This window comes from Antrostomus carolinensis, unplaced genomic scaffold (genome assembly GCF_000700745.2).
Source record: "Antrostomus carolinensis isolate BGI_N321 unplaced genomic scaffold, ASM70074v2 scaffold21517, whole genome shotgun sequence".
Lineage (NCBI taxonomy): Eukaryota > Metazoa > Chordata > Aves > Caprimulgiformes > Caprimulgidae > Antrostomus > Antrostomus carolinensis.
In genome coordinates, this window is record NW_010325609.1 from 83,185 (window position 1) to 109,969 (window position 26,785).

At 41.9% G+C, this 26,785-nt stretch overlaps 1 protein-coding gene across 1 annotated transcript in view; it reads left to right on the top strand.

Annotated features, from left to right (window-relative positions):
- Window positions 1–26,785, top strand: part of LOC104527550 (nuclear factor 1 A-type) — a gene marked incomplete at both ends in the record, with an annotated part of 88,231 nt that overhangs the window by 17,119 nt on the left and 44,327 nt on the right. The window contains 3 exons of the mRNA XM_010171294.1: window positions 9,274–9,348; window positions 18,823–18,940; window positions 21,484–21,611. Coding sequence (XP_010169596.1) covers window positions 9,274–9,348; window positions 18,823–18,940; window positions 21,484–21,611 — 321 coding nt within the window. The remainder of the gene's footprint in view (window positions 1–9,273; window positions 9,349–18,822; window positions 18,941–21,483; window positions 21,612–26,785) is intronic.

Consider the following 26,785-nt stretch of genomic DNA (forward strand, 5'->3'; position numbering starts at 1 on the left):
GTTTGAAATATCAACTGGATTTAAAAGAAGGCTTTGTGCTTCACCATGGACCTTTCTTAGCCTCCTGCAGATGGTCCCTATTGCTGAAAAGAGACATGACTTGCGAGACGAGGAGACCTCCGTGCCGTTTTTTCGTGCTGCTCTAATCCTGCTTTACACCCATAAAGGACTTCAGTCCTTAAGCCCTTACCCTCTTTATCCTAAATATTAAAATTATTTTCCTCAGTGTCATACCATATTAAAGCAGAATGAAAATGGGTTTAACAATTGCTGGCATGGGGCTTCTGTACAGCATGTGTGTCACAAATCATGTCACTTTTCAGCAATAGGGCTGCTGCCAGCGGGAGGCTCAGAAATGCTCATGTTAATCAAAAATTTTAATTTCAAATCAAATTGACAGTTTACACATGGTGAGAAACGCTTCTCACCATGTGATATTTCAGTATGCTACACTGGGCAAAATGGGTGCACTTTCCTGTTAAGAATTTTGACTGCAGTATCTGCAAATTTATGGGTTTCAGTGTATTGGGTATGGTGAGTAGTTGATCTAAGGGAGCCCCTTGGAGAATAGGAGACAGAAGGGTTTTCATGCAGCCTGGCACTGGTGAGCTGCTGTTGGCACATGCTGCTGGAGAAATGACAGGTATTCAATAAACATCACTATGGTTAAGAGGAAGATTTAAAGGAGGGAGGGGCTGCAGTGCTATAAACAGGATTTGAAACAAATGTGCTTATTTCTAGTCTGTGATTAGTCTGAATACCTAAGTATTCCACACCAGTTTTTAAATATCTTTACATTTATTTTCACACTGATGTTCTCCACACAGCATCAACAATAATATTTATGGCATTAATACTGTAGCTAAATTCTAATTTGAAGTAGTGTAAACCCCAGTAAACTCTGCATGCTCTGTCAGTGTGAAGACCAGAACACGGCTGTGTGTCTTGCTTGCAGCATGCAGCCCCAGCATTGACTCCTACAAGCCCTTACTTCTGCCAGTAGCTTCCTAGAAGTCAGTGGACAAAATTCAGGAGACAAAATTTCTGTTGATACTTGATGAGGAGGAAGAGGAGCAAGGACAGGTGATGAAGTATGTGCGATCAGCCCCAGACAAACAAGTTTGTAGAAACCGATGTTTTCAGGCTATACCAGAAATATGATGCTGATATCAAAAAATGACCAGCTGAAAAGAAAAAAAATCATTACATTATTCTCTTTAGGAAGTTTTCCAGCTCTGTGAGTGGTCCTGAGGTTAATGTGATGCCTCCTAGCTCATGGCAGTGGGGCTTTCATTTTACAAAGGCCTTGAACCTTCTCGTGTCTCCTCCTTCAGTACCCGTACTCATCATTCTCCTGCAAGGGTGAGAGGGTGGTGGGTGCTCGTTGCAGGCAGCCCAGGGAGTGTTCTGCCACAGCACGTGCCAACAGCATCCCCAGAAAGCTCAGGGAAACCGAGTGGTTTCTCTGGGCTCATTTGGACATTGAGTCATGCTTTGAACTGCAACGCTGAACTGGCAATATCACCACAGACCTTGGAGATCACAGCTGTCACTGCTCTTGTAACCAGGGTTGATATGAAAATATGAAGATAAATAACTCCTTCATATGATTATTTTCAGGGAGGCAGGCTTTTCCTTTTATTACTCTTTTTATTGTTGAATGCCATAAATATTCCAGAATGATTATCCCAGGGTAGATTTCATCTCGCTTATTTCGAAAGGCTTTTGAGGAGTGCATTATTTTATAAGCTGCCAAATGAGTATGACCATTTATAATGATTTTTGTTCTTTTCTTTAATATTAGCTTTTTGGATTGAGGACCTGAAACAGAAATATGCTAATTTATGACATCTGTTGTTTTTCAAGCTATAGGCCGCTATCAGTATTGATACAGTTAGTTTATTTATCGAATTTGGTATATGGTAGAGAAGGAAGATTCTTGATTTTTATCATTATATCAAAAAACTGTATTTAACTGATTTCTCACCCACATGAGTACCGAAAAGTACCCGACAATGTTAGGAGTCATCAGAAATTAAAAACCACACCAGACAGCTTAGATCTTGGAAGGGTTTCCATTGCACAAGGTCCTTAACATGAACTTGAAGAGCTTTTGATGTTTCAAGAAGTCCTTTGTCTTCAAGAGAAAGGAACTATCCTTGTGCCCTCCACTTGGACAAAACCTGACATGATTGATTCCAATCTATGATCGGTTCATTAACAGTAATAAGTTGCCATTAATTCCACTATCTCTTCATTTAAATACAAAATGAGCTGAATCTCCCAAGAGCTGAAGCTGCTGTGGATCCATGCAGGATCAGGCTATTGGTGACACAGTCAGCCTGATGCCACCTTTGCTCTGGTTCACGTTTATAAATTTGCAACCCAGACTCTGGAGCTCAATATGACACATATTGAAATAATAATTAGGTGTTGTTATTATTAGAGATTCTAAAATGTCATGAGTATGAAAGGCAACGCGCAGTGAGATGTTACATGTGTATTTCTGTTCTGATTCATCTCAGGAGAGCGCCCATCATGGTGGGTCGGGTGGATTCCCTGGTGAAGGCTTGAGAGTCCTTTCCCCAGAGCACCTTGAGATGTTGATTCCTGATGGCCACTGAAAGTGCACAAACCGTATGGAAACGGAGCTGAACTTGAGCACTGATATCAGAAGTGCACCCACGAAAACTAGCAGTGCTTCACAGTTTTACTGTCTGCTAGATACGGTCTTCTTAGCTAAAACCCAAAAAGGCAAATCATTTACCAATGGTTTTGCATATTGTGAAGGGTTAACAAAACTTTCATTATCACACTCTATTAAGCCAGGACCAGGAAACAATTTCTAATCAACACTCAGATCTGGGCAGGGATTGTGCAGTCTTTTGTAGGAGGCCTCAGATCTGTGTTCTCTATTCTCACATGCTCACTTCCAGCTGTTGTCATTGAAATCCCACATAATCTCCCCGGGTCAAAGGGCAGTCATCCATGACTGCCGCTGTTAGGAGGTTATGCTGATTTCTGTTGTCAAATATTGGCCCTTTTCTCTTTCAATCACTCCCATTCTACTTTTTTTAACAAGAAAGATCCAGCCTAGAATTGTATTACATGACTTTAAAGTCTTAAAAGTGTTCCTCTATTGTACTAACACGACATGCCCTGGACGGTCTAATCCATCCTGCTATGGGCCACAAAGAAAGTTCTGGTGCTTCTTAAAACCTCAGCCAAAGGCAGGTAGGAAAACTGGAGAGAATAACGGCATATGCGAGATGTGACCCAACAGTTTATTTGTAAGAAAATGTGCAATTTGTCCAAGGTGAGCTATTGCATTGGCATTAAAATTAAATTGGAAACAACAAGCCAAAATAGAAGTGGGAGCGTTTGTCAGGGAATAAGAGAGGTTTCTGTATCAGCTTTAATGTATAATATCTTGCTTAACTCTTCTAGAAAAGTCCATGAATTAAAAATATGGTGTAGTTTGCTATTACAGGTTTATCACTTACAAATTTGAGGAATGCATTTTGTACAAAGCAATTAAAATGAGGCCGCTGTGCCAGCTTTGGAGATCAGTATTTGGGGGTCCATTGGTAAATGCAGATTTTGTGACAGTTATGTACAATATTCAGGCCTGTGTACAGCTTCCTTGGGATGTCTTCCCTCTGAACAGGAAAGACATTAACTTGGATTGAGTATTGCAGCTGGGGTAGGTGGCTTTTTCAATCTCCACATTTTATTTTTTTTTTAGATATGAAGTTAGCATACGTGGTTTGGCCCTATGTGTCTAGCTTTCCATTTCCAGCGTGGGGTAGTCACCAAGTATCTGTTCATTGCTGTTGCCCGGGGCAGGATGAGCAGGTACAAGCGCTTGGGCAGGGGCTGGTCCCAGGCACCCAAGGCTTGGCCAGGAGGTGGATGCTTCCCAGCAATGAGGATGTGTTTCTGGAAGGGAATGCAGTCCTGGGGCTGCTGCAGCTGGGTCAGCCCAGGCTTAATAAACTCACCTTCCAATTAAGCAGAGTGTAAATTTTCTGAAGGTCTTGACTGAAGCACGCATATTCTGTCTTCCTTTTTGCTGGAGAAAGCAGATCAGGACTAACTCTGCCACTCCCATCCTCCTCAGCCAGTGCAGCCGTGGAATAGCTAATCTTTTGGGAGTCCTCGGGGTGATCCAGGTTCCCTCTGATAACATCCTCTCTCTCAAGGCCTGCGTGTGCTGTGTGATACAGACATTAATTTTCTGATCAATATTATTGCTCCACATTGTTTGTGAAACTTGGGATTATCTAGATAGAGGATAAAACCAAAAGGAATCGAGTTGCACTTTGAGCAGAGAGGGCTTTTCTTTTAATCAGGCATTTGGTTAAGATAATAGGCTTGAGACCCTAATTGATTATTACTATTTTAAGGTTTTAAGATGGCTATGTATAGTGAGATACTGAACATAAAAAAACTTTAGAAATGGCTTCACTGCTAGTTTGGGGAACTTTCAAAACAATGAAAAGGAATCAAAGTCTCCCGAAAAGCTCTTTTCCAAAGCTTAATACACTCAGACTCTCGTGGAAGAGAAATAACTGGATTTGGGCTTTTTCATCTTCAAATGAGTGACTCTTTCCAATTTTATTTAAGCTTGGATTTCAGGAAACCAGCTGTATCTCTGTTTAGAAAATACCTTGTATATTTATGGTGCAATCTAACTATTTTATAATAAAAATAATACTGTTGGATTACACAAGGAAGCCTGCTAATTAAATAACAATAATATCTTGAGCACCTTGAAAACATCTTCTGATATTCAATTAAGGAACAATAACCCGATGAACTTTAACCTATAGACCATATTCAGACTTTCTACATAAAAGTAATTGCATCAGTCATGATTTTCTCAAGCTACAACACAAGCTCTTGATTGGTAGCTCAACGTCTGAGACTCCTTTTTACAGCATTAATTGGGAAAGCAGACAATACTCTCCCTGTAAACTAGATTTTAGGACGAAGGTTAGTTGCCTTTGTACACGTTTACTCATTGAAATAGGAATGTTTGCTTAATAATTCAAAACAAATAGCATTAGACAACAAGTCCTAATCCTGATTTCTCTTCTGCCAGTGTAAATTAGGAGAAAATTAGGTGAAACTCTATTTGATCAGTGTAGAAAGACTTGTTTAAAACTTCTTTGAGATCAGAATTAGGCTTCAGCAATTCAAGCCTTTTCTTCTGGCTTCTTTACTGAGATCTAAAAGAAGAATATGTAAATTGCATTATGAATTTTCTCCTCAATTAAAGCAGTCGTAAGTTATGGAAAGATGTTTTCCACGTGGTACTTGTTATGGTAGTGTTGGGTCGCGTTTGTACGCTATACCAAACGTGTGATTGGGTAATGGCATATTATTTATTAGTTAGTGTCCCGATCTGCTTTATTCAATTTGCTGTTATTAGCCTGGGGTTTTTTACCCCCTTAGGGGAAAAACCATCATCCTCATGAGCCAAAGTGAAGTCTTGTGCAATGAGCTAACTCCTGGCTGGACCTAGACTTGGGTTGAAGGCAATGATTCAACAATATATTTAACTACCTGCTTAACTTTGTCAGCCCATCTTTATTTGGCAGAGCAAATAAGCATGTGCTTTAGTCAAGCATGTGATTAAAATTAAGCACGTGCTCTAACTGCTTTGCTGAGTCAGGACCTGCCTTGGCTAGCCAGGTGTCTTAATTAATACCCAGAATTTCTGCGAATGAGCTCTGATAGTTTTTTTATAAAGTGAGTAAAAATTCTCTCATCCTCATTTTGAACACCTGCTTTACTACCACAACGTGACTGTCGCACAAAGCTGTGGAGAGAACCTGAATATAGAGCAATTTCAATGTCCTATCTTGAGGATATTTAGCAAAAGTATCTCATGACACGTGTTTCAGTAAAGTGCCCTATGAAAAGTAAATCTTGCAAGCTTTCAAGATGTTTAATCATCTTTTCAGTAAAGGAGCTCGTTAATGCTAATATCTGCATATGTAATTGCTTGACTTTACCTGTTTTTTTCTCATACAGATTTAAGTGGAACTGCAAAATTGATATTTTTTGCATTTTCGACCCCTGTTAATAGGCACAAAATGTTTACTTCACATATTTTGTCAGCCCTGCTATTTCCCAGTCATTCTTCTTTTGCTTCTTTGTCCTGATTCTCTCATTTTCTTGTTGCACTGGAATCACAGCTCAGCAAAAGCTACAGTCTTAGGCTCGATTTTTTTCAATCTGAACCATCCAGGCAAACCTTTAAACTTTCATGGAGTCCTACTGAACTGTGAATTCACAGACCAACCGTGCATCGAAATGAGCTTGAGAGACAACTCTAAGCCAAGGGCATTGCTTTTATGGGTATCAAGATATTATTAATGATTGGCGAGACGAGCCCTTGATTTCCTAATGTTTATAAGTAAAAAACAAATTGGAGAATTGTGAAATTCACCTTTCATTTGTGAAATGTTTATTTTCAGTATTGAAGGATGAAAATCTGATTGCTGTGGTTGCGTGCTGTTGTTTAATGATTACTATTATACATGTGCACATAAGAAATATTCCTACAGAAGTAAGTGGATGTGTCAGGTATACCCAGCAAAATAAGATTTTATGAATAATGAGGTTAGCAAGACCAAGCTAACTTATTCAACTTTTCTCATGCCCTGTGGGACCCTCAGAGTTATAATGTATTTAAAACCATTCTGTGGCATTTTCCTTTCTGGTTGTACCTGTGTTTGCTAGGTTAAGGTGACACGATTAGCTGTGCTACAATTGTGGTTTTATTGGATGATTGCAAAGGGCTCTAGACTTTCCCTTAAAAAATCAGCCAAATGTCTTACTGTAGCTGTGATTCATTTTTTACTTCCATATTTCAATTTCACCTTCACTCTTAGTGCGATAGGAACCTGCCTGAGAAATGCAGGTGGAAGTGGACACCAGAGCAGAGCCAGTATGGTGCACTGTGAAAAAACAACACGTGACAGATGTTCGTAGCATTGCTGAATGCACTTCTGGAAGTTGGTCAGATATTGCCATGATGAGCACAGTATGAGAAGTTATAGAGCATAGACTGGCTTCCCTACGAAGGGCTCTGCGGAGTAGTAAGCGTCCTGGCCCTGGTCCAGCAAGGCACTTAAGCATATGCTTAATTTTAGGCACATGAGTGGTTTCAGTGAAGACCTAAGAGAATTATTTTTAATTCACAGATCATTTAATTCAATAGGCAGGTCTGCTGCAGCATATGAAAAGTAGATCTTCATATTAAAAATACTTGGGAAATTGTCAATGAACGAATGTTGTGTACGGCCAGCAACCATTTCTAAAAAGCAGAATGAGGTAGTTATCACCTTTATTATGGTAAAGTATAAAGCACATTAGGCAAAAGCATTTACAATTATCTGAGTGCTATTTCTAAGTTGAAAATAAGGAAAAATAAAAGCTTGTAAGAACATTTTTTCATTTGAAGTAGAGAAAAATTTATTCTCTTGATGTAAATAAAAACCTTGTTTGCAGATTGAGGAATTTGTTTGTGTTGAATTTCAGCATCAATTTCAATATTTTATAGTACATTTATCTACAGCTGGAGCATGACAGATTTGTGTATATTTATATGTTTGTGTACATAATACATATGTATACACACATACACAAGGATGCCCAAAGATATACATATACACAGTTTGAAAACTCATCATTATTGCTGAAGTATAAAAACATGCCTGATGTAGAAACTTGTCTCAAGTCTGTTAGCTTAGCGACGGCATTCATCTGGCACCGTAGGATCCTCACAGAAACAGGGAAGTTCTTCTGTGCAGGAGCAGAATTTGCTGAGATCTTGTCTGGAGATGAGCAGCTGACCTCCCTCCAAATCTCTCCCAAACCTTTCCCTTACACGGTCCCTGACATGTCACCCTCTGTAGCCCTGCACACAAGATGTATTTCTTTTACTTCCCATTCTGCCAATAGAAATGGCAATGAGATGTGTTGGGTTTTTTAAAACAACCTCAAAAGAAAACCAGGAGAAGAAACATGCAGCTTGCATTAGTCCTATTGCTCTGGTCATTAAGGGAAAGTGCACAGGTATTGTGGAGATGAGCGTGGGGTACAGCAGAATATACTGAACCTAGGGAAATCGTACTGGATCTGACAAACAATTAACAATGGAGCAGATGGTGCCCCTGCAAAACATTCAATAATATATGTGTGCGTGCGCTGGAATCAGTGACTCTAAGTAGGACAACCTAAAAAGGTATGCCACTTATCCTGTGGACAAGTAGGACTTTACAGTTCTTTTAATAATCTCTTTATCCTGAGATTTCTCCTTTGACCCTGATTTCAAAAGCAGGAGGTCAGTCTGGCCGACTAACTGCAGACCTCTAATTGAAGTCCAGATACGTCCCACGTGAACTGCGGCGTCCCACTCCGCACACTTACACTGGGTTACAGCCCCAGAGCTGCTCCTTTTGTCATTGATCATACCCGTGAAAATTAAATGAACATTTGGTGGTAGGCATGTTTTCAGAGAAGAAGGAAAATACTGTTATGTAAAGTGTAATAACATTTTGATACCGAGGGTAGAGGCATTCCTTGCACAAGGGAGGCGAGCGTGGAAGCCTATGCCCTGGTTCCTAAGGCAGTCCAAAGCTCAAAGTTAATACTTTTCTTATGCAGAGATTTATTTTTATTTTCGAAAGCTAGTTTTAAATGTTAGAAATTTTTTGTGTGTGTGTGAGAAAGGCATTAATTTAATATTTTTTAACCAGCTGCTATTTTAAGATTTCCCTAGTGTAACCTTAGAAAAATAAAGAGTACATCTTTAAATCTTGTTTTGCTTGAATGAATGGGTAGATAATCCTGATCAGATGTTTCTTTAGAGAATAATGTTTAAAACGATTATGGAACTTAGCTGTCCTGTCTGTTTCCTAGGTACAGTATTTTCATTTCAATTGTGAAGTCATTAGGGGTCATCCAAGGTAACCGTTTATTAAAATAGTCCTCTTTTGTTTCAGATTTCCTGTTGAGATGCTTTAACATGTAAAAATCTCCCTGCTGATGTGTCATGTTAGCTTTCCTAACCTCGAGATAGAAACCACAAAGCAGCCTACATAGCTGTATGACTAGTTACCCACCTACATAAACAATAATTACTGCTAAGTGGGAAATTAGATGTCACATTTTAAGTCTAAATGAAAGTAAAGTATTTGAGAATAGTGTCATTAAATGCTTAAAGCTAATCGCAGTTCTCTCACTCTGTTTGTTTTGTAGGACATTTGGGCTTCCAGGACAGTTTTGTCACATCAGGTGTTTTCAGTGTGACTGAGCTAGTAAGAGTCTCACAAAGTAAGTATCATTTTGTGGCCGGTTTATGTGGTTTCTGCAATCCCAGTTTTTTCCTTTGATTCTTATCATGCTCCTTCCCCAATTCAGAAACAGCATCTTGAAAACTGAGAGTCTCTTCTCCCCGCTTCTCACCAGTGGACAGTGTTTATGTGCCACATGTTTTAATGTGGGATAATAAAATAGCATAATTTTTAAAAAGTAATTTTAAAATGTTTAATTCTGCAAACTTGCATGTGCAAGTTGATAAGCTTGTCTGATGCTCAGCTTAAAATGGGCAGACTGTATCAGAGTGCAGATAAATGCATTTAGAGATCAGTTTACCCAGTGGATCCCTTGAAGGATCCAGGGACTATATTTTAACAGACCTCTAGAAATTATATCATCTGTGCACTGGGAATTTTCTTGTGCCACTTTTGCCGCGTTGTGTTCATCCACACCATGCAAACATGTTTGTACACCTGCAGATCAATGAACTTGTTAATAATGCCAACAACTATACCAACTTCAGCTCTGGTAATCCCAGTGTGCAGAGACATGCATCTTGACTTCGCAAGGCCTACGTTTTCCATTAACTGTATGGAATTCTGTCTTCTAGAGGGATTTGTTTTTTGACCTTTAAAGAATGCTAATGCCCCCAGCATGAGTGACACACTGCAGCATGATCATTACAGGCTTGTCAATACTCACTAACAACAGTGAGTTAAGAGTACCTGTCACCACCCTCTTCCATTGATCAAAGGTGCATTGATTGTATTTTGCTATGACATGGTCCAGATAGTCCAAGGAGAGCGTATGGACAGGCTCTTGCAGAGAGGCTACTGGTAAGCCTGGGCTACAGGTACTAGTCCTGTGAGGTTCTTCTCTGTAGCTAGTGCAGAGCTATGCAGAGACATCACCTTGTCACCAATTACCGCTGCTCCAGGTGAACCACTCAACTATGTGCCCTTTTAAAACCTTAGGGTTTGTAACCAATCTCTTTAGCACAGCCAGTGATAAGAATGGTTCTCCTCCTAGATAGCAGGAATATTTGTTTATGTGTTGGCTCTGAGCATGTAGTTTAAGTCCTTCTGGGGCTGGAATGTAACTGGCACAAACCTAGCAGAGAATATGTGGCTTTGAGTCTGAACACAGAGTTTCTGTAAAGATTTTCCAGGTTTATTTCCCCTTTTGGAAAGATTTGCACTACCTGTTAAACTGGCTTTATATTCAAAAATAGGACGCTACAAGAAAAGCATGGAGAATTGGAGACACTTGAATATCAGAGGGGAGAAAGAGAGAGGAAAAGTTTTGAGGCAGATATTTCTCCTGAGTTTTCTTCCCTGAAAACTGGTGGGAACTTTGTGAGAAGGACAAAGTTAAGAGGACTTAGAAGTCAAGAGGGGCTGCTGAGTGCTCAGCATGTTTGCAAATCAGTTCTTCACTTACTGAAGCGCTTAAATAGAGACTCTGACATCTAACTCACTGTGCTGTGTACAATAACTTGCTGGTACCTGCAGCCATGGTGGACAAAACCAAGTTATCACCAGACTTTGAACGTCTCCATGATATATCACTTTATTTCAGTGCGACAGCGTAAGGCTTTTGAAGCCCAAAGGATTCACCCTCCCCCTCTGCAAGGCATCCTGCTTCACCACAATCTTATCTTCGCTGTAGGAGCCCTACACAGCAGAACTGCCTCTGGACTCTGTCAGCCGTGCTTCATGTGTGCACAGGACAGGGCTGTTAGAAAAGTGCCCCTGCTCAGAACTTGAGCCTTCACAGCCAGCCCCAGTCCCAGCTTCCCTGAGAGTTTGGCATTGACCTCACAAGAATCATGTTTCATGCCTATTCATCTCCCATTATATTTTATTGTAACTAAACTAAAACATTGTGTATCAAAAATCTTAGCATTCATCATCTTTTGCAAACTAGGAGCTGTGTCTGAGCCGTTCCCTCTGCTTGCCGTTGAAATGCACCACCTCCAAGGGGAGGGTATCTGCACGCAGGAAGAGCAGGACAGGCATGAACTTGATCAGAAATAAGAAAGGAGGTGTTGGTGGGCAAAGTAAAAAGATTCAACTTTTATCTGTTCCAGATACAGGGGTTTGCACTCTTTTTCATGGGCTCTTTAATAATCCTGGCAGGTCAAGACCTCAGTTTTATATCCTGTCTACAAGCCAGCACCTCTCCCAAAAATAGTGTCCCCAAAGCATATCGGGATATCACTTCAGAACTGACTCAGAGGGAAGAGTGCCAGCAACTGATTTAGCTACACTGCTTTTGATAGCACCCTGGATTTTCCTTGGAGATGCCCCAGACATGTACTGACCAGCCGTAACCTTGTTTACTTTGTGAGGTCTGAGAAGCCCACAGCCTGACATGCCGTGGCTACCCAGTAGGATATATTTAATGTAGAGTCTAGCAACAAATTCCCAGCCAAGTCAGTATGAATTTGCATGCTAATATTCAAGGAATTGTTTAACATAACAGAGCACCAAAGTAATTGCTGCATATTTGCCTAAATTGGCAGGCAAGGTCTTTTAAAGAGCATGCTTTTCAATGTAACTCTTGCTGGGTTGTCTACGTGTTACCATGTCTTGATTTGAGACCAGTCCATGAGTTACTTTCATTCCGAGGAGCTCATTTTATGAAAAGCCATCATCCAGACTCACCGGCAGCTATTAACAGTCTGTAGCTTGAGTAATCAAAATGTCCCCAGTCTGTTCTCTTGTTTTTACTTTCTAAAAAGTCATTGTTCCTTCAGAAGCCACCATGGCTAGGGAAGGAACAAGCCTGCCTGTCCATAGTGGACCCTCACATTTTAGTCTCTGCTCTCTTCCTGAGTGTGCCCTGTGTTTGCTTTGTAAAGAGGTCATCTTTGTGTATGCCCGTTGTCATTTGTCTTCCCATGCTTGTTTTTGATAGTATGATGATAGAAATAAGTGATTTCCCACAGTTTTAACTGCCCTGTGGTTTGCTGCTGTTATCTAAAGTTACTCTAATGAAATATTGTCGGTAGCAATTATGTGCCAGGTTTATTTAGTAAAGTTCCCAGAGGTCCACATGACAAGGAGTCTCAAGTAATAGGCAGTTGTCTCCTTCATGCAAATTTGGGGAATGAATTAATCAAGCAAAAGGTCAGCTGTTACCATTATCTATCTTACCTATCAGTGCTGATCATCACAGTTTCTGTGAGCTATTGAACAAGTCTAGACTGTTTTGGTAACAGAAACTTGCTTTCTTCAGTCCCATAGATGCAGATATTCTTTCAAAATGCTACCGAGCTACTGAATCTTGCAGAGCCCAGTAAAATAGAGAAAGTCAATCATAAATGTTCATCTGAAAAACAGATAGTTCCCCCTCCACCCCATCTGATGTGGATGTTGCAGACCACGCTGTCAGTTCTATGTTATTAGCAGGCAAATGGTGTGAGATCCTTTCTAAGTGTCGTCTGTCACCCCAGATAGTGGGGAGACCCCTTCAGATAACAGAGACTTCATTCTTCCATCTCTAGAGAGGTTTGGGCTGACAACAAAAGGCTCAGAGGCAGAAGCGTTGGAGATGTACGGGTTTTGTGAACTGACAGCCAGCTGTTGGCCAAGCAAAACCTTCTCCCTCTCTACCCTTGTTTGGAAAATATTCCACTGACTGTGTGCAGCTATCTGCAGGGCATTGGAGAATACCCTCTGCAAAAGGTGCTGGTAGAGGGGTGGTTGTGGTGCCAAGCTGCTGCCAAGTGTACAGTCCCGTTTGCTTGGCAGAGGCTGGGAGTCCGTGGCAGGCTGGAGCAGGGAGAGAGGGATGGGGAGCACTGTTCCCCTCTTGGCTTTGAGTCTACACCCAGAGAGCTGCTGGGAAGATCTCCTCCCTTGGAGGTCCTTCAAGCAGCCAGATAAACTGCACTGCCCAGGATGTGAAGAAAGATTTAGGATTTATGAACATTCGTTAGAGCCAAATCAAACATATTTGTTTTGTGCTGTGTTATTTGTCAAAATGACATCATTCTTCATGCTGATAAACAAGGGAATTCTGACTGCACCCTGGACTGAAAATGCCACACTTTGAGTTGTAAGACATTAGCTGTGTGCAGTAAGGAGCTGTACGGAGCAAGTGGGGTGACTCTTAATCCTTCTAATGAGCCAGTGAAACCACAAGCACGCAAGCGTACATGCAGTTGCTTACTGCTCATGTATAAACACAGAGCGGGTCCAGCTAATTATCCCTGAGACAGTTACACTAATTCCACAGGTAAGAGGTACTTTTGTGGCCGAGGCGTTTTGAAAAGCTCAGGATCCTGGAACACCGAGGCTGTTGGGTGGGGTGGGTGCCAGACTTGGTGAGTGGCTGGTTCAGCAAAGGAGGCAGGAGCTGAAGATCTCCTTACTGTGCTAGAAATGAAAGTAATTGTCACCACTCCAGGCATGGAGCACGGGTGCGATGAAGGAAACACGGCTTCCGCACGCCTTTTATCCAGTGGCCAGGTACAGCCAAAAACAAACTGCAGGGAAAGTCCTGCCAGCCCCATCCAGCACGTCCTGGATGTCCATGGCGTGGGGCTGGACCAGGCAGGCAGCTGTAAAGGGCAGGGAGGATGCTGCTGCCTTCCCATAGCCTGGGAGAGGAGAAGAGGCTTTCCTCCACACAGAGCACGTGTGTGAAAGCCGGGGTGTGATAAACCAGCTCTCTAAACAGCAGCCTGTATGTTTTCTGCTATACTAAACATTACAGTAGTGAAGGTAGTTAAAGTCAGCAGTATGAAAATTAACATTTAAAAAGATACTCTATATTCCTTAGCAAAGCACTGCTATCCAAAACACACTGTTTGGGCTTAGGTATAGGAGGAAGAAAAAAAAGATTATAATAAAAAATAGACTGCAGGCATAGAGTGAACAGTTGCCGTGACCTTGCCTTTCGTATGCCATTACACAATTCAATGGCAGCCCACTCAAACCTTGCTCTCGATCAATATCCTATTAAAGCAGCACAAAAAGTCTCTATAAACTTAGTGGTTAGCTATGTTTATAAATGGAACTCAGCATAATTAGATGGTCAATAGCAGGCTGTACTTGTAATTTTAAAATGAACATCACACATTTCATATCTGTTGTATTCGGCAAAACCTCTTTGAATCTAATGCTACAGTGTGTGTAGGAAACAAAGGCCTTGCAAAAAAAAAAACCAACCCAGCTCCCCTTTCCTCTCGGCAGCAGCAGCTCAGTGTGTTTCCCTTTGTTTATGGAGTCACAACACAGGAAAAAGTTTATTAGTCAGATGTCATGTTTCTCCCATTTAACCTTAAACACATTATCACTTTGCTGCAGCATTACACGTGTAACGATCTTAGTTACATCCCAGCCCCTTTGTAAAAATAAATACATAAAAATGGAAGAAAGAGAAACTAAATATTAACATGACTAAAAGAGAGTGCCGTATTCCAAGGAAGACAAATGCCAGCCTGGCTGGTTTTATTTAGTGGGTTTCCTGTTCTCTAATTCAATAAATTTTTCAAAATAAATATTCCAATTGGGTTAAGTCAGAGGGCTTTTTGTTAATTTCTCTGTTATTTTTCTTGATGTTTCGAGTGAAGATCTAAGCTAACAAGCCAGCAGCGGAGGGAGCAGGCTGGCAGCAGGGGCAATGCTGCCCGGTGTCCCTGAGAGTAGCATGGTGCTGGTGCTCAAACAGAGGCACCATCCTCCTCCTCCTCTTCTTCTTGGGCAAGCTAGCTCCTCCTGCCCCTCAAAGCCAGCAAAACGTGTCCCATGCACACAGGGATTTTTTTTTTGTGGTGCCAGCAGCTGAAATGGGAGCAGAGGCTGACATCAGTTTGCTTAGAAAGCCTGTGCATGTCAGCGGGGTGGGTGTTAGGGGAAGAAGGGTCCTTCCTCCTCACCCCCCACCAGGTCAGAGCCCCAGGTCAGATGGCATCTTGATGCCGGCACGTAGGTGGAGAATGTTGTTTTGACTCCCAACTGCAATTTCTGACATCCTTTCCTGTTTGGGAGATATGCCTGAGCTATCAGAAGGTCACTTTGCTGAAGAGCATTTCTTAGAGGGGGAAATAGTGTGTTTTTAATGGGTTTTAAACCTGGAGTTTCTACAGGCTGCAGCGTATAAACAGCTGGTTGTGCCAGAGTGGAGCATCCCAACCACGCTGCCACTTCCTGTGGGGCCAGAGCCTGCTCACGGGGTGTAGGAACAGGGGTGTTAGGGAGGTTGCATGGTGGATTGTTAGATGCTACAATGAAGGTGTTTAATTTAGACAAAGTTTTGCCAGAGTTCGCACCACTTTGATCCCTTTGCTTACTCTCTGGAGCTGCACCCTTTGCAGGAAATCCTGCAAATAAATGCAAGCGTTCCCGTCCCATCAGATTCCAGGGCCCATGAGTGGTGGACAGCCCACAAAAGCAGTGTGAAAAGCCATTTGGAGCAGGCTCATGTGCCTCCTGGCTGGGCTAGCTGCACCATGCCCACTCTCATGGCACATTGCACTGGAACACAGAAGGGTGAGTAGAGGACACAGATGCCAGGCAGTGAGATCCCCGCGGCCAAAGCCCAGCGCAGGAGGTGCAAGGTGTGGCTCAGCTCCGACACAGCTGAAGCAGAGACAGAAAGCACACACGACTTCAACCAAATTCCAGCTGGGAAAAGGAAGTGACCTTCCGCCAAGCACATGAGGAACATTAACCTCTTCCTGACGGTCTCAGGGTGGGCTCTACAGTTGGCACATTGCTGCATTTTATGATAGTAAACGGGGTAAATACCCTTTACTGAATGACAGGCATCAAATATGTGCCTGTTAGACAGGCAGGAGAAGGGATTTCAGAACAGCTTAGCCCTGTGCAACGTTTGCCAGAGCACTTCTAGGACCAGAGACCTTGAGCTGGTTGTGGTAGGACCATGGCTCCTGCAAAAGGAGTGCCAGGGGATTTCAGACGCTTTCACCACCATAAGCCAGCCAGGCGCCTTAACCTCTTAGATCTGTTGGTGTATGTTAGAAGTGGGTTTTGTTCTTTAACCCTCAGATTGCAAACAGGCTCTTGAGTGTGGAAAGGTGGTTTGGCCTGTGACAAACAAAACATCCTTCGTGTTTGCTGCCCCGGGTGGAAATTATGGTGTGATTAGCCCTTTCTACTTACTTTGTGCTGAGTTTACACAGCGTTAGCAATACGTTGTTCCCACCCCTGGTCTGGAGATACTTTTCATTTTCCTATAGGGACAATTCAAAGATTGGAATAGAAACATCCAGGATTTGAGGAAAAAGCGATAAACAGAAGGAAGTGAGAGAAAGAAGAGAAGCGTTATCCAGATACTAGTTTTTCTTCCGTATCTGTTTGAAATAAAATTGTTCCGTAAATCTTGCAATGGCTAGGAAATTCATCATGCCTAGAAAGAAACTGTGCTTTAATTTAGTGCTTGCCTTTTTATGTCCCTGTTTAGAAAATAGTATGCTTAACCTGTAAGTGAGGCTTTTGTAGATAGAGAGTGCAGAGGAATTGATCAGCAAAGGGTTTGCAGAGCACAAATCTGTTTGGCAAGGAAGTTGCTGAAAACTGTGGAGTAGATGCTGCAGAGAGTACCTTTATGATTGATTTCCATTCAAGTCAGACTGACTGCAGTGTGGTCATTTTTCTAACCCATAACTGCTCACACTGCAGCAGTCTGCTATCTGCAGGGTGTCTGAATTATAGCAGTCCATGTCCGTGTTACCTTTTACACAAATTACTTACACTGGTTTCTTTTTCCATGCAAATTCATCAGTTTTACAGCCTCTTGTAGCTGCTGTCAGGAAACTGTTGCAGAAAGCACAAATTGATAAAACAAGTTAATTTTACTATGCTTAATTTTTCTTTCTTTCTGTTAACACACCCTCTCATATAACCAGTGTGCAGGAAACGTATGATAGTTAAGAGAAGATAACAAAGGATTTGAGTGTTCTTGTCATAAATTACTTCCCAACTTAATTCCTTTTAATGATCATTCCAGATTTTCTCAAGTTTTAATGGCGTTGTGTATTTTCCGTCCCATGCTTTTAAATGTCTGTGGCTATCCAGGCTGTTCCCTTTCTGTCTCAATGACGTTCTTAAAAAGATCCTTGCCAAACAACAACTAATTGTCTTGTGGGGATGATGAGGCAGCTGCAAAGCTACATTATTCCTCTGTCAAATCTGACATTGTGAGCTCCTTAAGACTTGGGGTGAAATACTGGGCCCATTACAGTCAATGGCAGTACTCCCAGAAGCCTGCGTTTCAGCCCAGACATGTTAGCTGGGTGATAGGAGCTATCCTGTCTTCATTTCCTCACTCCTGCCCCGTCAGAGTAAAAGATTTTTTCATGTTTGAAAATGGGCCAAATTCTCAGACCAAAGATTAAACTTGGCTCAGCATCCTTGTGTGGCATTGAGACTGCTTTGCCTTTGTTGCTGTGAATCAAGACTCTCAGACAACAGGTTCCAGGCCAAGCTTGTGCATTTTATTGTGCAGTAACATCCTTTTTCAGATGTCTCTGAAATGTGAGAGCAAATCATGATCTGCAATTGTCAGCTCCCAAAGTTGTATTGTCCTGTAATTAGCACTGGAACAGCAACAGGTGATGTGGTACCATTTGCTGTATAGTGGCATTTCTTCATGAAATGCATTATCTGTTGACTTTAACATTAAACTGCTCTGTTCCTTTTCTGTTCCCAGAAGAATATGGCACATGGAGTTCATAGGCTTGTGCCTGCAAACTTCAAGGCGTGTAGGAATTCATTATGTTTTAATGGAAAACCAAGGCTCTAGGACAGGGAAATTAGAGGTATTGATATCCCTTGCAGTAAAACTCAAGTGCTGGTTAAGGTAACGAGGGGTGAACAGTGGAAGCAAACTGCTGGATAAAAATTTCTGAAAGTCTCTAGCTCTGATTTAGCTGGAGGAGAGGCCAGAGGAAAACTCAGATATTCACAGGCAAAAAAGAACTCAGGTTTCTCGCCTACTTTTGTGCTGTTCTCCAAGGAACATTTGTAACCTCTGTGCTTGTGGATGTGCATCACGTATATACCAAAGGTCCTGAGGTGTGTATTTCCCTGCCTATACTGCTTATAGATTATGCCAAGCACACTACAGGGATGATGCAGCCCATTTGTAACTATGCCAATAGATGCAATGTTGTCCTAAAAGCAAAAGCAAAAAGTTTCATTAAATGTTAGAATGGTATTAATAGAAAAGCAGTGCTTAAAGAAAGTCTTGCCATAATTGTTTAATTTATTTTTTTTTTAAATAATACCTTTGGAGGAATGTAAGAAAGAGTCTATGTCATAGAACACTGTATTCTTGATAAAATTTACATCTCCTTGATTGCAATGCCAGTTACCATTAGCATTTCCTAATTTCCACGTCCCACCTGTTCTCATCGTGAAACTAAAAACACTCATGAGGAAGAAGAAAGTGATTTTGAAGTGCAATTCATGCCTTATTCACATGACTTACTGACTGCAATTTCTTTTGTTTCCCCAGCACCGATAGCTGCAGGAACAGGCCCTAATTTCTCCCTCTCAGATTTGGAAAGTTCTTCATACTACAGCATGAGCCCAGGAGCAATGAGGAGGTCTTTACCTAGCACATCCTCTACCAGGTAATTTAATCTCTGCCTACTACCAGGTTACTTGGAAACCCAGGCCAGAATCATTACTCATCTGGGAAAGTAACCATTAAATTCTTTGACAAGCTGTTTGGGGGCCTCAAGATGTGGAGCTGTTTCAGATTCACAGAGCTGAATGTTCAACTGGATTGCTGTTAAACTTCTTTTTATATGTACAAGCTTCCAAGAAAAACTGCTGCATTGACTTGTGTAACTTCTGGCTTGTATCTCAGTGTATCAGGAGAAGTTCCACTGGAATTGTTGGAGCTTCACTTGCGGCAGAAGAAAATTTGGAGCATATTGAGATGTGCCGCTTTGTCTTAGCAGGAAAGTCTCAAGATAGACTTGTATGCATTCTTTATTGTAAAAAGTGTTATCTGTGAGACTAACATTGTTTTAGGACCTTGGCCTGTAATGTATTCTAGTTTTCATAACAACATTTAGAAATTTGTGATTCAGCCTTTGGAAAACTGAACTGGTAAAGCAGATGACTACCCAGTCTGATTTTGATTTTGGCTGAAATGCCAACTATCAGACAAGGATATTATTTATTTTTCACCTTTCATTTTAAACATCCATGAGATTAGATTTATAAACAAGCCCAGTCACTCTAGTAGTCTTGAACACTATTAAGAAACCAGATTGATTTTTTTTTTCCCCCACAGCCAAAATAGATCACTTATTTCAAAGACATGACAAGAAAGTCTAACTTCAGCCCAGGGTTCTTTTACATTTTTATCTCAGTCTGCAGTGCCACCAGCTTTGCAGTAAGCAAGTGCACATGTAAAAAGTCTCTATAGTATGAATATAGCTGTTGTTTTTATTTAAAAAAAGAAAAATCTTTAAAGAGAGGCTCTTAGCAATAACTTCTTACAGTTTGCAGTGACTGGAAGAACATTCTGCATCTTGCACTTAGTGTGCACATTGTGAAGCTCAGTGACTACAGTTCCCATTACACATCAGTTAAAAACTTTGTGCTCTTTCTTTTTTGCGTGTAAACTGCGTACCCTACAGTGCTCATCATTAGCACCATTCTCAGGTAGAGTTTACTTCTGACTCCAGAAGCAAAAAAGTGAGGTTATTAATGTTACTTAAGAGCTCAGTTGTTGCTCTTCTATTCTTCTGCAAATAGCTACCACTGATAAGGAGCTAATTATAAACAGCATGGGTAGTTAATAACTTGCTAATATGTTTGTTTTCCTCTCATTAGTCTGTTCCCAGTCAGAAAAAAAAAAAAATATTCCTTAAATACACAGACTCAGCAGAATTATCAGGCGGTAATTATATTGTATGCACACAATTTCCCCTATTGACACATAACAATTCTCTAAATTAAGGAATGGCCAAACCTGCATTCCACTCATACCACAAGACTTATTCTTCCTGTTTCTCACAAACTGATTTTGCATACCCGCCAGCTCCTACCTGTGCAGAGCTTCGAGTGGGGAGCTGCCGAGAGGCTGCAAGTTTTAAACCAATAGAAATTGCAGTGGAATATTTTATGTCTGTTAAATATGTTCTCCCTACACAGAGGAGCCTGTTCTTGAATGCCTTAAGTCTTAATAGAATACAGATTTGGTGAAAAAAGTGAGCTGACCCAGCCTTGGAAAAGTACTTAGAAGATAAATTCTCAGTAACGTCCCCACGCAGTCTGTACAACTCATTACAGAAAATAGAGCCAAGCTGAGTGTCTTTGGCTTAGGGATCCTCTCCCTGCAGAACTACTGGAGTCTGAGTCAGTGACCACCAGAGACCACTGAAAGGGCTCTTCTGTCTCCCAAGCCTTTGGTGAGGGAGGTGTGATACATCACAAGGGAATCCTTTAGTACTGACACTGGCCAGAGATACCTGTTGGGGGCTTTTTATCCTTGGTCCCATACAGTTGCAGAGTAAAATGCTTATACTTATAGGATAACATGAACATTTGAACCAAGAATGGATTCTTCCATCATTCACTTGTCTACATGTCTTCTTATGGGACTGAAGTCTGGGCTAATTTAATGGCTACGGTTAGAAGATTGAAGATATAAGTTTGAACTGATAAACAGCTTGTCTTTCCAAATAAGCTGTGGAAGAATCTGACAGTTGAAATAAGTCTTGGGTGTCATCACCATATTCATTCAAATTGCAGAAATCATGCAATACAAATTAAATTCTTGCCTTTTAATTGACCTCTCTGTGCTTTGAAAAATGTCCTACTTTTTCATCTGTAAAAGCCTAAATGCTAAACTATCTTCTAGTTAAACTAATACGTGTTTGGGGGTTTAGTCTGGACTCTTGAGAGAGATTGGTTTGTATCTCACTGAAGCTTAGTCATTGGCAATGAAGCATATCAGAAACAAAAAGTGGAAGCTGAGAGGTTGGATGGGCAGGATGGCTGTGCAGGACTCAGAATTTCCCCTTCTCAGGGCTCTAAATCTGTTATAGTTTCAATAACCAAGTTAGTCTCAAGCACGGCTACCAAGATAGGTCCCAACAGAAGTGCTTTTGTTCCTTTCCAAACATACAGTATTTATTATGTGTTTCTATCTTCTCAGCTCTACAAAACGTCTCAAGTCTGTGGAGGATGAGATGGACAGTCCTGGTGAGGAGCCGTTTTATACAAGCCAAGGGCGCTCTCCAGGAAGTGGCAGCCAGTCAAGTGGATGGCATGAAGTGGAGCCAGGTAAGCTACGGCTTTCAGGAGCCCGAGAACATGATCTCTGGTTGCTCTGTTTTGTTATCAGAATACACTGAATGCTGTATAGAAAGGTGATCGATTCTAAACATCTTGTAACTTCTTCTGAGAAAATGAAAATATTGTAGTGGTTTTATTGCTCCTGCAGCTGTGAATGTTTCTGTAGTGTGTCAGTTCTGTATTTTGGCCAAATATCTGAAGTATTTAAATAATGCAGCAAAAGGCAGGCGGTCTTTTTTCTGTCAAAAATGTCCAGATTCAATTCTGGGACAGCGGTGACAATCGCTTAGCAAAAAGCAGTACCTGTCTGGTCTGTGCTTTACAGTTAGACTGTTTTAAATAAATATCCCTAAACTTATATAAGGTAGAAGGACTTTTCAAGCATTATGCAACACTTGAGCTCACTTAGGAATGACTTTTAAGAGACTTACAGAAGGAGTTGTTTTATTAATCTGTAATACTATGAAGTGTGATTGGAGGCTTCGTATCAAAATAGATACCACTGGGCGTTACACGTCATAAGGTTTAGGAAGCAGCTCTTCTGCCTCTTCTCAGTTAATTTTTGTGTGTGATCTTCCTTGTTGATCATCTTTTGGGTTATGTTATGTTACATACTTAACTGTCCATTGATCACTTCTCCTGAGATCATCTGGGTGCTTAATACTATTGGAAATATTTTTCTGTGTCAGTGCTACATGTATAGGTGAAGTTAATGAAGTGATTTTGCTTACAGCTAGATGATCAAGTATTTATTGCCAAGAAAAATAACAGAAGTCTTATTTGTTAGAAGAAGGCAAGCAGAGCTTTCATCTTGAGCCTCTCAATGTTTGAGAAGGCCCTCTAAACAGCCCAAAGGATCTTTCGCAATGTTGGGGTTTTTTTCTTTCTTTCTTGTTTGTTTGGATTTAAAATAGTATGCTTTTGGTTTGTTTTGAAACAACGCATGCTTGTCCAGGGCACTGTGTATAATGAACTATATACAGCACAGAAAAGTAAATTCAACCTGAACAGCATTAAAATCAGTTCTGTGGGCACTTGGCCAGCCACCTATATCCTTCATCACGTAGGAAACATACCCACAGCTTTCTCTGGAGACCCTGTCAAACAGCTGTCCTTTACAGCATGCCCAGAAAGTCACCAAATTTGGGCTATTCCAGACTGGGAGGGGACTGATTCCCGTGCCTGGGAGCCCTTGGAGGATCCCTTGCCAGCTGCCCTCTCTCCTCTAATGAGGAGGAGCCAGCTTGTGGGCCCTTATTGACTGCAGATGTGGCACTTTGGCAGGAGGAGAGGGTGGACCTGCAGGCAGACAAGTGCCAGGCTCCCCGTGACTGCTTTGCCACTGCTGTCCCCAGGGCTCTGGTGTTTTCAGTGAGGTGTCCTGCTCAGTAGACACTAGGGTCTGTTTCCTCCATCAGCTCCAGGCTCCAGATGATGCAAGGCAGAGCTTCACCTTGTGCTAAACTGGTCTGCTCATGGAGCGGCAAAATCACGAACAAAAGCTCAGCGCCCATTGAAAGGAAGAGAGCACAACCTCCTCCACAGACACAGATGGCTAAAAGCTGACTGGGTCACTGCTTCTACATCATTGTCAGACTAGGGGCTAACTCCTCCCAAAGTTTGGGGTCCTCTTTGTTAATGACAAATGTTCTCCATTTCTGCAACAGCCAGAGGTTGGCTATTAATTTTGCTGTCACTTCTGGTGGCTTTCCCCACACATGGTCATCACCTCTGTCTCAGCCAGGGCCTGGCTAGATGATGTCACTGAGCTGCTGAGCTGGACAAGAGAAGTACCTAAAGCCTTACACCTTCAACACACCTGTGCCACTTTTGGTACCACTGGGTGCCCATCATGAAGAAGCACAAGGGCCAATGTCAAACTTCCTGAGGTACTTAGAGAGGCAAGAACAAATTGGGGAAGAGAAGATTTTGCCTTCCTCACTTATTACAGAAGAATCCCAGATTCTGCTCGGTCTTGCCTGTAAAATGGCAGAAAATCACCTTGCAACATCAGGGACTCAAGCCAGGTACCAACTAGATATAGCTCAGATTCACCAAGCTATCTATCACTGTGACAGCTGTGAAGAAAAAGAGCTTTATCCTGCCTGTGTTGGATGCACTTTCAAAACATCTTTATGCTATATCCATGCAGCCCCACCCCAATACTTCTGCCACAGCTTTCCAGCAGCCTCTCCTCTGAATTCATTGCCTCAGCTTCTCTGTAGAACAGGGTCACTGCAAGAGCACGACTGGCAGAGAGATTACCTAAAGAGCCACAGCTCATCAGTGGTGAAGGACAAAATGGTACTGAAGCGTCTTTTCAAGCCAGGGTGACAATGGCACAAGGTGCTCCCCACAGGGGGACACATCCTGCTGTGGTGATGTGCACGGTGCCCTACCTTGCCTCAGAAACGGGTCTGATACTAATGTCTGGCCCTTTGTATTTGACCTGAGTGTTTTATCTCCAAAAATGTAAAATCTTTTATAAGTCTTCAATAGGGCATCCACCTAGAAAATACCTTGGTCATCTGAAAGTACAGATGATGTTAACATCCTGTATTACCCGGTGCTTGCTGCAGTGTTCCTCTCTGAGAGGGGAGCTTTGGAGCCTGGACCTCTTTCAAATCCAGCCTTTCCAATGTCTGTCCTGTCCAGAAAAAGGCCTTGCTGTTTATTTAATCTACAGTCAAAATGATGGCATAGTTTTAACATACAATAAACTCGGAGCTTCAGTGTTTTGGGTTTTTTTCTCAGTGAAATTCACAGTAGAAGTTTAAAGACTAAAACCATCTTTTTGTTTGACTTGGTGATTCTTCCATGTGTTTCATTTTATGCTGCGTGGGATAATGCAGGTATCAGCAGTGCAGAATGATGCTGGTTCGGAAGACAGGCTGAAGTTTTATCCTGTGCTGGCAGAGTAGCGTAAGCTGGGTTTCCAAACTCCATAATTAAACCCTGTCCTTTGGGTTACTGGCCAAACATCGGGAGGAGGAAATCAGACCAAGGAAAGGAAGCTTAGACTTGTCTGTGGGATGACTGTTCTGGCTGGGAAGGAAAGTTCAGAGAGGAGCCAGCAGCCAACCTCCCAGCCCAGTAGGATCCACACCAAAGATAATAATATATCCTTTGGCTTTATTGCCTTTGAGTAGATTGCTTCCTCACAGGAGATTTAGATTTATGCAGAGATAGCTTTTTGGCCTATATGCCTTGACAGGTTTATGGGAGCGAGAGGATGAATATTCTGTCTGTGTGTGTTGCATTTGCTTAGTTCTGAGGTGTGCACATGAGAAAAAGTGGGGACTCTTAACACAGGAGCAGGTGTGAAGCACCCATAAGCTTATGCACGTGTAGAGACAGGGGAAAGTGCTGATGGCACGGACACTGTGAGAGGGTTGTAGTGAAAGATGTTGCCTGGGACAGTGCAGGGAAATTAGATCTGCGTGAGAGGGCGGTTGGAGAAATGTTGCACTTGAAAGAGAGTACAACATAGAAGAGAAAGGGAAAATGAGAAGACAATTTTAGACCATACGGAAGGGAAAAAGTATATAGGGGAAAGAAACAAAAAGAACAAATGCCAGGAAAACAAAGATTAGACTTCCTAGAAAGGAAATATGAAATGGAATATGTGAGCTCCTCTTAGAGAAAGAGAGCACCCCAGGCAGAGGGTTATTTACCGCCAGCCGTGACTAGTCGCTCTACATCTGTCTCCATTTTTTTCTCTTGAACAAATTCCCTTTTTGGATACTTTCTTCCTGCTTTGCTTCCCTGTGATTGCCCCTGTAAGTGGTCTTTGGAGGGCAGGCTGTATACTCAGAACATATGTGCAAACTGGCAGGAGAACAGAAGAGGACAAAACCACTCTGTGTGCTATTTAGATTAGGCAGTGGATGCTTCCCCTGTGCCTACTCTTGGGGTTTCTGCTGCGTGCAGAACATGGGCTGCACCTATTGTCCATCCTCAGTCCTTCCTCTGAGCCCCTGGGGCTCAGAGCACCCTGACATCGGTCTCACCTGGAGACTTTGCTGGGTGTAGATCCTACACGCTTCACCAACCAGCAACAAGACCTTTCCATTCGTGGCCTTTCAGACCCATAGTAATGAGCAGAGGACTCAGCCTTGTGTTTTTTACATCTAGATACTTCTTGCAAGCAAGGATATAGCACTCTCCTTATACGTCAGACGTGACAGCCAAAGCAAAAATCAACATTAATTCCATGTTCCTTGCACTGTACTTCTTGAGTCTCGCATCCATTTACCTGCACTCGAAAGCTCCTGGGGAGCTCTCAGGCCTAAAAAGGCTGAAGTCTGCCAGAAAAGATGAATTTCCTTTCACAACAGGAAGGCTTAGGAAGTAAAACAAAGCAGACATGTAGTAAATTACTTCTGCTTTTCAAATACCTTTTGCGGTATCCTCCTTACCATTACTTTATCTCAGCACTTTTAGTGCATAACTCTTGTTAACTGAGAAGAAGAGCAAGAGAGGATAAAGGTGATATTAGTAAGAAAATAAGGCAACATCACACTGGCTTTGAACTCCTGTACAAAGCTGGCCCGTGTTCAGTTCTGTGGCAGCTCTGCTTGTAATGGGGGTAAACCATAATTACAGGTATAAGTTTTTTAATTCCATAATAAGAGAAGATTGAGTTAATGTATATCAGTATTCTGCTTATGCATTTTTTTAATGCATTCTCTTGATTCAGTCCAGGAGAAATGTTCACATTGTGCTCTGTCAGTCATTTTGTAGTGTAGCACATGGATGGTATTTGCCAATTTTACTTCCATTATATTTCTACAGTGTGGCGTGGAAAAAAATGTTTAAGATGCAGATTCAGGGTATCCTATTAGTTTCTTTACGTAGATCTTCCTGATACTTGTACTTCCACAAGTTTGGTCCTAGAGGACAGTAATCCCAGGAAAGCTACATGTTTGTACTCCTTGCACTTCCTGAGGTATCTGAAGGGACAATTAGCTCTGCTTCAGTTGTGGCCTTGACCAGCTTAACAGCACTGCACCTATTTGCAAAATGGGTAAAGCTCTGTGGTCCTTCTTCCACTGAAAGACCGATGGGGCTTTTCATACCATGACCATCCACCTTCCATTGCCCCAGCTCCACCCCAGCTGTTGTGTTACATGGTCATGCTGTGATAAGCTCTTGTGAGTCTT